At 35.1% G+C, this 15,361-nt stretch overlaps 1 protein-coding gene across 1 annotated transcript in view; it reads right to left on the bottom strand.

Moving 5' to 3' along the window:
* Positions 1 to 2,205: 2,205 nt before the first annotated feature.
* ube2g2 (ubiquitin-conjugating enzyme E2G 2 (UBC7 homolog, yeast)) overlaps positions 2,206 to 15,361 on the bottom strand; it is a 38,734-nt gene continuing 25,578 nt past the window's right edge. The window contains exons 4-6 of the mRNA XM_088607341.1: positions 11,347 to 11,465; positions 6,624 to 6,764; positions 2,206 to 6,259 (exon numbers count right to left, since the gene is read on the bottom strand). Of these exons, the coding sequence (XP_088463467.1) occupies positions 6,147 to 6,259; positions 6,624 to 6,764; positions 11,347 to 11,465 (373 nt within the window). The 3' untranslated portion in view covers positions 2,206 to 6,146. The remainder of the gene's footprint in view (positions 6,260 to 6,623; positions 6,765 to 11,346; positions 11,466 to 15,361) is intronic.

Genomic DNA, 15,361 nt, shown 5'->3' with positions numbered 1-15,361 from the left:
TTAAAAAATTGCTTTTATTAAAGATAAATCTTTCCATATTGTAAAAAACTGAATTATTAAAAAGTCATTGTGATTGTTTTCAGAGTAATACAATATTTGAACTATTTTAATATATTTTCATTTTATATCGATTATTCATAGAAATCACAGGCCATTCTGAGATTTTTGTACATGCACCTGTCAGTTTTGCGTTTCTAGTTATTATAGTTGTCCCTATAAAAACTATATATGACACCTTAAAATCTTTAAACCAACTGATTATGGGAGGAAGTTTCTGCATTCATGAAAATATTCTGCAACCAACAATTTCCATTCAAAACAATTCAAAGATCGTTTTCTTTCTCATGACTTTAGTCAGTCAGAATAATATATATTTTTAAAAAGCACCAAACATGGTATATTAGTCTACAGATCTCTAGGGAAACCTAGAAATTTCAGAATGTTATAGAACACACTGCTGGAATGAAGAGTCTTCATTAAAAATGCTTCAAGAAATAGGATCTCTTCAAGTGATTCCTGACTATACCTATCACTTCCAATCTACAAGCAAGGTTAAGAAGGTTGACGTATTTTAAAAGGTGAAACAGAGGATTCTCAGAAGTTTAAAATATATATTGCAAAATGTGCAAGATGGAAATTCTAGATTTTAGATTGCAGTATTTCAAATAACATAAGGATCTGTAGCTATGGATTTAAAATGAGCTTGTACTGTACTGTACATTTCCATATTCATTCCATATTGCTCTGCTACTGTAAATCTAGAAAATGACATGGGCCTTACTATTGGTTAGGGAAAACCCAGAGGAAATCCTATTTAATCACAGGCAAATGTATGAAGTGTTTTTTAGAATAGATGACAAAAGAACACTCATCATACAAGGCTTATTAAAGACAAATTCAAATAGTATTGCATGACAAAGGACATCTAGACTGTAAGCCTTTTCAGAACTGACCTATAAAAAAAATCAGTAACACTAACTACAAAAGGAACGGAATATGAGATTTAGTAAGAGAATTAATCATTTCTGAAACAACCACATGGGTGTTTCTTTTCCCCAAAAACCTTTATCTCACTCTTGAATTTGTCCTCTATTTGAAATCGATAGATTACTTAAATATGCTTAAGTAGACTATCTGGAAAAGGAAATGCTATATGTGCATTTTTTTTCAGCCTTTGAGACTGAAATATTTATTCCAGCAAACACAATAAGTGTAACTACTAAGTAGCTAACAGAATGTTAATGGGGTGTGCGAGAAGAATAACTGTCTGTAGAACACTCTGCTGTTGACTACAAAAGAGAACTTCAAGAGAGCTAAATTAGGAGGATAGAAGAGAAATATAAAACAAGTTCTTTGATGAGGTTTTTAAAAGATAATATGTGGAAAGTGAAAAAAGCCTCACGGCGAACTTGATAAAAGAGGAGTACCTTGGCTTGAAAATGGATAAAATAGCCCAAAGCTCAACACATCAGTTTTTCTTATTCTTTTCTAAGGGTCTCTGGAGTTACCTCCTTCCAGGGGTGGAGGCTTGGGTCCTGAGAGAACATTTCCTTTCTGCTGCAGGGAACAATGCATATTCTCTTTGTTGTCTTTGCATCATCTTATTTTTTGATGAATCTATGCTGGTATCAACACCCCCTCCCCCAAATTCCTTTTTTAACCTCAAGCGCAATCTTTTGGTCTGTATAATCAGAGCATATGAGGTGTGGGGCCATTGAAAAGCTATTGAATACCTATCTGTGACACTGCAATCTACTTTGGCAGAAAAATGTCCAGTCTTCATAATGGCACTCAAATTTTGGTGACAGCTTTTACTGCAAGAGCTATGTATCACGTCAAGCTTCTAAATATTTAAAAATATTAACCTTTTAAAGTTGATAAATGAATCCAGCAGGGCCTGTGTATTAACATAAGCTTAAAGTAAGACTGTTCTGGGATGTGGATTGTGTGCTTTGAAACAGTGGTTACTCTTTCTCAGTAATAAAAGAACTTCTGTTTTTATCAATATCCATCATGGAATAGTAGAAGATTTTGGATTGCTGTTGAACAGCTAAATGCTTTTGCCATTTTCAAAGAATTTAAATATTCTGTTATTCTCTAGTTATTTGCAGATGACAGTTCTATGAATATTATATTCTTGTATCTTGAACTAAAATGTAAAATTCAGACAGCTTACAGTTCCATAGATTCAAAAACTCTAGAAAATAGGAAGCGATAAATATGTTTATTTGTAATCTTCTCAAACACATCTGCTTTCAAATGTCGATTACACAGAAATAAAAAATGATCACAGAAAGGGCATAAAAGTTTTAGTATTGCTTAGTTTGTAACAGAATTTTAAGTTATTGTTAGATGTGCAAAGTACTCACTTCAAAGGAACATGCTTATATATGTTTTCTAAAGTATATAAGTTATTGGAAGCAATGGTACTCCTCTAATCAGCTGGCAGGTGGCAGCAGGATTGTTTTAATAGCCACTTGATTGCATAGCTTCTGTGTAACCCCTGTTCCATTTTTGTTTTATTGGGCAGCATTATAAAAAAACATCTACTAACACGATTGTCCCATTTCATAATTCAGAGATTACTTAACACTATTTAAATGTGGTTATAATGTGATATAACATAAGACAATTCAAATGTTTTACAGTAAATGTGCTGTTATGTGCAAACGGATCTCTTATCTTTTCCATGACAAATTGGTCTGAGACAATACCTTTTATACATGTATTTTACCTAACTGCTTGACTGTTATATTGAAGTGACTTTACTTTCAGAGGGAAGCTAAATGTATTTATATATTTCTGAATGGATAATATAAGCATATCTTCAACCTAGTCAAGGATTCTTTAAGTCATGTTAAGCATTCTTCATTTCTAAAATACACATAGCAATTTTCCACCTTCTACTATTCACATAGTGAAATGGCTACTCTAGAATTTGAACAGTCCAAGTTCATAAAACACTCTTTTTGTCATTTGGGTGGGCTGCAACTCCACTGAATGGCAAGAGAGGCATCCAGTCCGCCACTAAAGCTCAGGAAAGATTGTGTCTATGAACAGCCTTGACTGAAAAATTACACATTTTAGGAATCAAGAAAATATACTCATCTACCAAAAAATCCAGTACCTGGCCCTTACATTATTAATGTTCTGGACTACAGTTGCTAGCGTTGTTTTTTACGTTAGCATTAGACCTTTCACAACTACAGTACTTTACATCACCGACACAATGTATTTAACATTTTGGAACACAAAGTAATCTGTACAGTGAAACTGCACAATAAAATAGACTGATGCACAAAGAAGAGTCAGTCTTATTTTTATCATTAACACATTGATCACATACATAATGCTATTTGCATTTTAAAAAGGATTTGTTGATTGAGTTGTACTGTGGTAATTATGATATTTGCTTATGATATTTAAATTCAAAGCATAGTTCTTCTGTTTATGGACAGCTGAAAATGAATAGAAAAGCTTAATTAACTATACAACATAAAGCCCTGCTTTTCCATAGATTGTAATGTATTTCTTTAATTAAGCTCAGTTACGTACTAAGGCGCTGTTTGAATCTGCATTGCATCTCTGAAATAAAACAGACTGTGACTGCCAAATTTGGTGTAGTCTAGTCCTTTTCAATGTTAACCTACCCAAAAACCAATACAAGTTTTTTTTTTAAAGTGAATGATCTTATACACTAAACTCAAATTCTTGCAGGCCACTTTGTCTTTTCCCCATGCCATCAAAAACCATTTTAAATTCAGATCATGCAGACATTGTTAAAAAACATCCACACAACAATTTCTATACATTTAAAAACACTTAAACATCACACCAAATATCATGGTAATTATCAAGTCAGCAAGACACCAATGAATGATGTGTATGTACTAAAAAGTTGGGTTACTGTAAAAAATATTGCTTTAAATCCAAAATTATCTAATCACATTCTAAGAACCTCGTGATCTTACTAGTATTATGTGCATATGCAAATGGCCCTTAATATGCTTGTTGTACACAGGCTGAAATAAAATGGCATTATACTTCTACTCCATTCTACTGGCAAGGGGTGTGTCAAGAAATGACCAACATAAAGCTATATAGTAACCTATTTACACTATAATACCAAAAGTAACGGACAAGCCTCTCTATGCCAATAATGGATTGTACAAGAGACTTTTAGGTATGCAGAGGGTGAGGACTGTAGTTCAAAGGTGTATATATAGGTATTTGCAACCTCATGCATCTGATTCCTGCCAGCAAGATAATTTAGAACAGAAAGCATTTTAGTGAGGAATGATGGTTTGTTCAGATATCATATGCTCATGGGACTGAAGAGAATTCATGGCTCTTACAGTTTAGTGAGAAGGATCCAGACCAGAAGAGTACAAAATGATGGTAGATCAGGCATGAGAAACAGTGAAATGTGAAAAATATAAAAAGCCCAGTTGATCAATGTCACAGGCAAGTGACGGGCAAGCTTGCACCGAACGTAGGGAACTGTATGCACAAAGATTTTATGACAGAACACTTTAAACCAAGCCACTGATCACTTATAAAAGCACAGAGTTGAACACAGGGGTTCTGGAATCATTAATAACTTGGGTACAGAAACTCGGAAACAGCATGTGGAGTGATAATACCTGATACATTTGGATGGTATCCAATGGGAGAGTCTGGGTGTGAAGGCCTCCAGGAAACGGTTTTGACTAACACACTAACACTGTCCCATCAGAACATTTAAGCATGTACCAAGGTACTTTGGAAATTTATTGTACTAGCAAATTGAAGGAGCTCCTGTACATATGCCAACTGAATTACATGCTCTATCACAAAGCCAGGAGTGTAAAACAATTGTTTGAAAGAAAAGGACTGGAAACATAGCATGGTCTTCCCTGAATTATGGCCCATAAAACACCTTCGGGATGCACTGGAACAATGAAACAGGAAGAGACCTTATAGAGCAAATTCTTCAACTGCATTTACGACTGCACTGAAAAATAAGTATTCCTCAGGTTATCTATCAAATGGTGATAGGATGCTTTCTTTCTAGTACTTTAGCAGCCATTAAGGTCAAGCATGGTCCTAGACCCATTAAATATAATGCAGTAGAAGAAAAAACACTTTTAAAAAAAATACTGATTACCAAATTGGTTTAGGTTTCATTTATTGAAAAACTATGCTTCAGAATGTTGTTTATGTGACCTGCCCTTCCAGAACCAGGCTTTTATAGGTAAATTCTCTATTCAATAATATAAATCTAAAAGACAAGCTCCCAAAAAAACATTAAAAAGTCACACCCTTTATTTTCTTTGCAGATATTTTTCCTAATAAAGTCAGAACATCTGCAAGAAGAAACGTGACAGAAAAGCTTCAAGTTCAGAAACTAGAATGGGAATAATAAAATGCATACATGAATTACACACAGTTAAAGGTAGTAAATTATAGTCTGTGTTTTTCATATAGAACAAACCTATAAATACAGGTCACTACATTCATTTGTTTGGCTCGGTTTAATGTTGCCATCTTTTTAAAAGCAGTACTTGTTTCAAAATTATAATCTATTTAAATAAGTCTAAGGAGACAGGTATTTCTGAAGTCTGTGCCTCATGGAGCAGTAAGCATTGTACAACCCTTTTTGCAAAGGAAGAAAAATAAGTCAGTATCACACTGCAAGATAAGCTTGCTTTTCTGGTAAATACAAAGTACTCTTCCAGATTTTTCTCTGTTAAGTAGGACTACAGCCTTTTGTCATAAGTATCTTTTGTACAACCACCTAAATGCTGTATAATTGTTATCTCACTGTAGTCATACAAATAGACTGTTGAAAAGACAAATTCTGTCATAAATACTAATTCCTGTATTATGAACAACAAGGAAGTTGGAAAAGTAAGATGTAATGAGAGAGGGAAAACACAGGACAAATGAAGGAACCCAAATCTATTGATTTTCACCCACACTGTCAGTGTTCCCAACAACAGGCCCTCAACAAAAATGAAAGCAGCTGGTAATGCATAGCACAAAGTCCAAGGAAGAGAGAGAAAAAGGGCCATCTCTTCTGCTTTAGCAATGTATTTCCAGTCCTCTTTGTGAAAATTAAAAAAGAAATAACATCAAAGGTCCATTAGGTGGAGACATTGGGAGCATTAGAGCCCCAGGGATTTGCGTACAATCTGTTGAGCAATTCTGCAGAACTGGTCTCTGTCTTCACGCCACATCTTTGATGCATCGACATTGGCTCCACTCTCATCGTTTGGCTCTTTAAAATGCATATAAAACAGTGATAAAAAAATAAAATTATTGCATTCAGTGTTACAGCATAAGTGACAACAATGTTTAACTCTAAAGAAAACATCAAAATGTTTGTCATTCATGGCAGACTAACACTTTTAGCATAACATAATATTTAGAGTTATCCATTTAGCAAATAAGGGTTTATTTTAAACTGGTAAGACAATTATTTCCCTCTTGATTAATTCATAAATTTACTTAAGCAGCACTTGTGGCAAAGACCTGTAATGGACTGTTATGGTTTTGAAGCTACACTATATTGCTCATCTTCACAATAAAAAGCTCCCTGACCTGGGCTCAGTGTTCTCCCCAGAGAAAGAAGAGCAACTCACCAGCTAGCATGCTGACCACGGACAGCAGAATCTTTTCCACGCTCTGGACTGGACTCCACCTCTCAGCACTGCTCTCATAACCCATAGGATCATCTCCTGGGGCATGTAAGATGGAAATACAAACCCGTCCATCGGGGTAGACTGAGACAGTATAACACAAGAGAAAAAAGCCCAGAGTGAGTAAAAAAATAAATTCAGCTTAAATACATTTAAAACTAAATAAATGTAGTACAGCTTTCACAAGAACTGCTTACTTCTTGCAAGTTTGTGAAAACCCAGACATCATTAATGATTTCTTCAATGCAGTCTAAAAATCTGAATGTCTGGGATTTGGACTATGAGTCTGCCTTACACTTAGTGGCTTGAAAACATGTACAACCTGTTTAGTTTTCTCACATTTTTAAGGACAAAAAATGAATGGCTTTGCAATATGGAGAAACTTGGCAGAAGTGCATTTGAAACTGAAAACAGTATGCAAAGGGATTCAACTAATGGGTGGATGAGGTACTTCACCTGCGAATACCAAAGGGGCTAGATAGATTGGATGGCTTTCATATAAACCTTCTTGTTCTTATGGTTCCAAGGTTTTCATCCAGAAACATTGCAAATATTTTCTGCAAAATAATTTGAGTCTGGGTGATATTTTTGTAAAAGGGCAGGAATCTAATTTTTTGGACTAATGAACAAGGATTCCATCACAGCAAATTGAACAGTATGTCAATAGCACTTATCATTACTCCACTATTTTATAGTCTTTTAGCAAATATTACTGACCAAAGGGCATCAGTTACACAGTGTAAAGTAATCATCATTTTTAACTACTAACTATCTTGGTAAAGGTGGATATATGCCATAAAACTGTCAAACAGTTGGCAAAATGTGAGGAAATGTGAATGTGAATAAAATGTGTAATGACTTAAACACTTCCTGGTGTTGTAGCAGTAGTGCAAACTGTTTTAGCAGAGAAGGCCCTGAAGAAAACTTGGCACTCTAATCTGAAAAATCAAAGCAAACATGCTGTTATATCAGAAGGCACAGACCTAATGAGAAATGAATGATTATATCTCTGGTTAGTTTCTGCCAAACCAGGATAGGAATCCACTTTGCAATCAGATAACCCTTTCATTTTTTGTCTATAGTCTTATTCAGCACACTGATAAGACTCTAAAAAGGAAGTGGTTTATCTGCAATATTTCCTTAAGCACATAGAGTACTTATATCTAAGTGATCCAAAATACTGACAGTGAAAAGTTACAGTTCCAAACAACTGCAGGCCTGAACAAAGACTGGGGCCGGAATTTAGTTCATTCCCTGGCAGGTCTTTACAATGTGTTATAGAATAAAAATGTAAAATCATTCTCATCACTTATTAGACCATGAATCCTTGTGCATTAACAAAGCCTTACAATGGAATGGTCAGTGTGAAAATGTTTATTTCACAAAAGAGTTCTGAATCCCAGAACTCCCTGTTAAGACTGAAGGACCGGTGTAAGCTCAAATGTTTGAAATGGCAATAGCAGGCAAATACTAGTGAGTACAAATTGGTGGAGTAGTCCAATTGATCTAACATGGCTAATAGCGAATTCCTGACCACAGGCTTAATTTACTGCATGAACAAAGCTTCATCATTACTAAGGGGGAAGTTTAATATTCACAATCAAAAAGATTTTGTTTGGAATTAAAAAATGGTGAAATACTCGAACCCATTTGATGCATAATGAAGCAATGCACCATGTCCCATATGTGAGGCACTGTCATCTCAAGAACTAAAAGACAGAATCTGTATAATCGAGTGCCATTATTACTGAATACAGCACACATTGCTCAGGCATGTTTAGTGAGTGGCTATAGGAAATCAATTTCACAAGCTGCTTCTCAGTTAAAGGATTAAGGTTTTTTAGACCCTTGATTTTCATTTTTATTTTGTGTAGGCATTATGTCAAGAACGTTTATGTAGTAGTTTCCTATGGTAATCATCTTATGCAGTGTAATAACACAACACTGAAATAGGCAGGAAACATGTAAAATGTGTCATCTTGTCATATATAAAGATTTTCTCACAGAATGATAACTGGATCTAGGCCAAAACACTACAAGGTAAAGGCAACAAAATCAATTGTACCGCGGTATTCTCTTCATTCATCTAGACACCTAACAATTAACTCCAGTCTGCACCTATGCTACTGAACTCCACCTACTACCACTAAGAATTCCATTCACTGACAAGGACAACAAGTTTAAATGCATTTTGCTTTAAATTAATGCCTTGCGACATACTCCTTTCAGAGGCCCTAGTGGAAGGTGCTGCTTTTCATGAAAGCTTACATTGAACATCCAACCAGTTACCCATGCAGCACAGGTTTCTGCAGATGGACATAAGAAGAAAAAAAAGCAGTGAAAAAAAAGATACCAGTGCCTTTAATCAGAGGACTTCTTATCAACCAAAACTTTCCTGACTTAAGATCAGCAATCTACAATAGTCTTCAAATTGTACATGCTGGTTGTTTAGGACAAATAAAAGGCTATTTACCTACCATTTAAAACAAATAGTCTTCTGTATCACTTTGAAACTGAGACAAAGCAAAAATCTTAAGCTTTTACTGAAATGGGTTTACTTTCAAAAATGTATGTTTACTGTAGTAGTATGTTCCCTAAAAATAAAATCAAAATTAAATTTTAACTTAATCTGTAATCAAAGCAACACTGATTTCAAGATAAATGTTACTTTTGATAAAGTGTCTAATCCTGGTCTTGCAGAGTTAGTGTCTGTGGAGTTTCATTTCAACTTACAGCATAAATTGATCCTGTTAAATCAGTAGGTCAGTAGGTCCAGTAGGTCCATAGGATCAATTTAACATCTCCCAGCTTCAGGTACTACTTTAAAGAGACCTTGAAAACCTGCAGATACATGGGCCCTACAGGACCAGGACTGCATACCTCTGGTTTATACACACACATAGAATTTAAACTACATTGATTTCTGTTACATACTACAAAAGAACTTCAAAAGACTTTTAAAAGTGTTCTAGAAAGACTGAAAACTGATATAATTTCCATGAGACTTAAACACCTAAAGAGACATTAATTGTAGTACTAATAGTACTGTAGTACCATTGGTTTAATTTCACATTTTAAGAGGTTTAAAAAATGTTCTTTGAGCCTAAAATAAAAACCTGTTCACATAGAGATCCAAGACTTTTCACACCTTTCCCACTCCAGGGACACTTAAGTTCTCTTTTTCAAAAGTCTGACCTCTCTTTCCTGTCAAAATACTCAAACATTTAGTTCTATCTAGCATTTAGCCAATTTATGTCTGTAACTTACAAAAGCGTTTGAAACTTGCTCTTTGTACTGACCTTCACCTATTCAGTAGGACACTGAAATGCTACTGGTAACTATTTTGAACAATTTCGATCTACATTTCTTAAACATTTAAAGCTTATTCCAATGTAGAACCATATTAAACCAAGTTTATCATGCCATCATTCATGACATACAGTATATTAATTATGATTTTAAGAGACCTTAAGCTAAATAGCATACATTTCTACAACTACCCAGAAATTAAACTTCAGTATGGAAGATAAAAAAAATTCCAAACTAATATACTTAAGCACAATATTTTTCCTCAGGTGAGAGAATATTATATTTAACTTTAAGAACAAGACGGAGTATGTTGAAACAAGTCTTTTTCAAATGTCAGCACATGCTGAGAAGATTAATAATGGAGTGCCTACCAGAATTTAGGCACTCGTACGAATGCACCTAGAGCAGTTTTAGTAGAGTACTGGATGGCATGTTTCGAGGTTGGTTCACAACCCTTTGTAGATGGTCAAATACAGGTTTCAAAACACGAGGACTGATAAATTGAAGACTGAGCACAAGTTGCACAAGAGTGATACTGTAATTACCACCAGCACATATCAAATAGCACCATCATTAGGATAAAGAAAAAAAGTTGCAAAGTTTGGAATGTGCTTGCTACCTCTATCATTACCTGCAGCTTTAATGTGTGTCAATATCCTATAAAGGTCTTGATGTGGGCTTTTCAATAATTTTCCTATAATCATGAAAGCAATCTTTCATCCCTGTGGAAATAATGCATTGTTGCTATTTTCAACAATTAGATGGCATCAGAGAGGGATTAGGACTGGAAATGCGTGCAAGAAATTATTCACTGCCAGAAGTAATCCTTACATGAAGATCATTTTGGTGCCCTTATCAAGCCTAAAGGCAAGCAAAAACATTGAATAGGCACGAATGGCATAGGGCTTGTTTTTCTGCATTTTTATTGTGCATTACTCAATTACTGTCGGGGGGTACAAGCTATTATATGTAGCTGCATAAATAAACTATTCAGACTGTGGTAATCTGGAAAGGAGTTGGAATGAGTTTTGAAGACATAGAATAAGCATTTGTACACAGTAATCTACACTAAAACATATTCACCTGGCAAGAGAAAAAAGAAATTCTTTATGCTTCAGAGGCTTCATTTGTTGATCATAACTGATTGGACAATGGTGTTAAATAGTAATTCCCACTTGAACCTGACTACTGATACATGTGGCCTCTTAGCCTCCATTAATCTCCTCCTAGAAAAACACAGCTGCATCAATGTTTCATGTCACAGATCTACAGTGTGATTGTTCTTTATTTGATAGCTAATATACAAACATATGCAAAGTTTTTAATTGTGACAATGAGGAGTACAGGAATTGCTTACTGTTAGGATGAAACATTTCACAGGTAAATCTCATCTTCGGAGGACTGAGAGGGTAATCAGATGGAAAGCTCAGGATGGCTGGAAAAACACCTCCTTCAAAGCAGGTATCTTCAGGACCCCTGGACAAAACAATAAAAAATACACAGTTTGTATGTCAGTGGTTTACCACATTTAGATGCTAGAGAGACACTGTGCAGATTCATAACTTTGATAGTCATAAAGGTGGCAAAGCAATGAAAATGGAGAATGGAAAAAGTCCTTCTAGTCAAAGTCAATCTACCAAATTGAACATTGACAAATCCCAAAGCAGCTTGTGATGTCAACGTTTTATTCATTTAAGTTTATTCTGATTTTAGAGTAAAGCTAAATGAATAGATGGTGAAGGTTAAGGTGAAATGAATGTTAGTAGAGGTTAATGGAGATTCTCTGCAACAGACTTTCCCTATAAAAAAAGCAAAGAACAAACAATTGGGTCTCAAAAGTCTTTTTTCAGCATTTTACATAGTTTTCAGCATTACACTTCAATCCTCTCCTCCCTGCTTATTAGAGATCACACAGACATACAGTGATTATTCTACCAAACTGAGACATTTCCTTCAGTTGTGTGTTTTTTTTTTAATACATGCTACTGTAGCCCCACAAACCAGAATACACAATTAGATCATTGTTGCTGTCTGCTATAGAGTTTGTGGGAAACAGGAAAACTCCAGTGTAAAAGTTCTGGGTATATATGGACCCATCGGCAAGGCACTATGATACTTAAGGAAGCACGAGTAGTTCTCACAATGATTCTTTGCATTTGGAAACACAAAAGGCTCGGTAGGTATAACATTGAGAAAAGACAGGCTTGGGGTGAAGAACTCCAGAGCTGTTGAATAGAAATGCAGGCAGTTCCGCAAGATAATACTGTGGACTCAAGAATTATTGGCACCCCTTGATAAATATGAAGAAAAGTCATAATAAAATAAACCACAGGATAAGGACAGGGATTTAACATTCATATGTTTGGGGAATACTTGTCCTTTTTTGTTGGGGAATGTCGTTTTACTTGAAGAACATAGGTGCTAAAATTATTTGCACCCTTCAAATACAATCAAACACAAAAAATAATATATTTATACTTTTTTTAGTTCAATTTTGCCTTAAAGAAATAATGTCTGTACTTGTACTGTTGACTTCCTAGTTCTTTAGGGTATAAAAATGACGAAACACGCAAAGAAAAACCTTTTGTCATCCATCAGCAGGGGGAACGCCAAAGAACTAACAACAGAAATGAGGCAAACCGTTGTTCATCTTCACAAAGCAAATAATGGGTACAAAAAATAAGTAAAACCTTAGAAATACGGATATCGAGTCAGAGCAATAAATTAAAAAGAAAGAGGATGCAAGCCCATCTTGTCCCCACGTACAGTGAGAAGGATGGTGAGGGTGGCAGAGAAAAATCCAAAGGTTTCAGTAAAAGGAATACAAGGATTGATTGCATCATCTTCTCCAAAACGACTATTCGACGACACCTTCATGCCAACAAGCTATTTAGAAGAGTTGCTAGAAGAAAGCCCCTACTGTTGCAGAAGAACAAATTGAAGTGCCTGGTGTTTGCCAAACACTATTGGCACTTTGACTGGGAGAGGGTGCTGCAGTCAGATGAGACCAAAATTGAACATCATGGGTATGTTTGGCGTAAGAATAGGGATGCATACTGTATACCGAAAAGAACATCATACCTACTGTAAAATTCAATGGGCAATGTTTGATGTTCTGGGTTGCTTTGCAGCCAGTGGTCCTGGAGCCCTTGTTAAGATCAATTGCATTGCATCATGAATTCTCAAAAGTACCAGGATATTTTGGACAAAAACCTGGTTGCCTCTGCCAGGAGGCTGCGTCTTGGCCGATGATGGATCTTTCAACAATGATTCAAAAGACTTTAAAATCAACAAAGAAATGGCTGGCATAAAAGACAATCAGTGTTTTGCCATGGCCATCTCAGTCTCCTGACTTGAACCCTATTGAAATCTGAAATCTGTGGTCTGAGCTGAAGAGGGCTGTCCATAAGCACACACCTACAAACCTCACGGATCTGGGAAGGTTCTGCATGTAGGGATGGTCTAGAATCCATCCAAATGTGTTCAACAACCTGAGAAAGCATTACAGGAAAATACTTACTGTCATTATCCTTGCCAAGGGAGGCTCCACCAAGTACTAAAAACAGGGGTGCCAATAATTGTGTTTCTTTTATTTTGAGAAAAATAATTTATAATGTAATAGTTTTTTTTTTGTCATGGTCGATTCCAATGAATCATTAATTTAGGATAATTAATTCTTTATGTTGGAAATATTATTTGCTTTATACTTCTTTTTTTTATTCATATTTGTCAAGCGGTGCCAATAATTCCAGAGTTCACTGTAGGTCAGTCTTGCAACTATTTTACCATAAAGGAGAAAACATCTGGAACAGTAACAATCCATAGATTAAAATGTTATCTCTAATTTTGAAAAGAGGATGATCAAATCTAGACCTGGAAGATTCAGAATTTTAATTTGTTTGCAAAAAACATTACCTAAAAGCTTTGCATAAAAACTGTAGAGAAGCATGACTTATCTCAACATATCACTATTATGTACTCTAGTAAATTCAATTTAACCAGATTCTGTATGTTAATTATTTATAAAGAGGAAATTGTTTGATGTTTAAATATTGACTATAGTAAGAGTCCTGAAAACAATTTTGATTAAAGTCATTTTTAATTACCCCCAAACAACAATACAAATTATTAATCCAAGACCATTACACAGTACATAAGTTATGTAGGTCTTCACACAGTACTACAAGCTACAAAACTGTTTTCTTGGAGCCATGAAAGGATTCAAATCTGACATAGAATTTGTGTTGTGCTGAGAAACTGCCATGCAAACACAAAGATCTGGTACCAATGCCAATGGACACATCTTTGGCCAAAACAAACAATAACAGAAGTTCAGCCAGTATGCTTTATTACAGATTTAGTCATATTAAAGTTTAAAATTGCAACACAAATCTGTTATACTTACAAAACTGCAAAGGTTTTACATCAAAATCAAGATTAATGTTATGTGGGTCTTGTTATTCAGTGAACAGGAGGCAATGAAAACCTTTCTAACATAACTGTTCAGATTATATGAGAGAGCACAAGAAGGAGCAAAGGTATTGCCATAACAGGACCTGACCTTCCAGCGAAAGAGATGAAGAGCTTACAGTTGTTTAATGAGCACATGTATCAGATATATTAATTTAAACTGTATGAAAATCAAATTTAATTGATAAGGCTTTAGACATCTATTGTATTCATATACTTCTGAAAGACCCCAGTAGTGAACCAAATAAACTAAAACTAATCCTTTTAATTGTTCTTTGAAGCTTTGTGCCACATTTACAAAGGAGAGACATGAGTACTTTTCTCTGTGGTAAAGTACTGTACTAATGCTTTACTATAAAGATTAGAGCCCCTTTACTGAAGCTACAAAGGCTAGAAATGCATACACTACCTTTGATATTGCCTTTACATAAGCCCATATACAACCCAGAAAAAAACAGTCACTTCTTTGAAGAAACACAAAGCAAATTCAGACTTTCAACCAAAAACATCTCAATACTCCAAGACCTTGAAACTACGTGTAGTGAAGTGTCCTCTCCCATTTAAAATGTTTTACAGTATTGCATCTGTCTTTGTAACAGGCAGGTTTTAAGGATCAATCACCCAGGTGTTTGAAGTAGATGAACTCATGACATGGGAGCCATACAGAATCTGTTGCTTAACCCATTCCCTCCTGTTGTTCCTGTCGGAAAAGTTTATTTAATTTACTGCCTCCATGGGGCTCTCACAGGTGTGTGATGGAAACTGAAATTTTCCATTTCAGTCAACCAGTCTTAATAAACCCTTTTTTAATTAAAATCGAAAATGAACATAAAAGAAACCAACACTATTACCACAACAAAAAACTATTTCTCTTTTCGGATGCCATATTTTGCCTAAATACT

Source organism: Lepisosteus platostomus, chromosome 14, assembly GCF_059453375.1.
Source record: "Lepisosteus platostomus isolate fLepPlt1 chromosome 14, fLepPlt1.hap1, whole genome shotgun sequence".
Classification (NCBI taxonomy): Eukaryota; Metazoa; Chordata; class Actinopteri; order Semionotiformes; family Lepisosteidae; genus Lepisosteus; species Lepisosteus platostomus.
The sequence above is the reverse complement of the archived record's forward strand: the minus strand, read 5'-3'. Positions and strand labels throughout refer to the sequence as shown.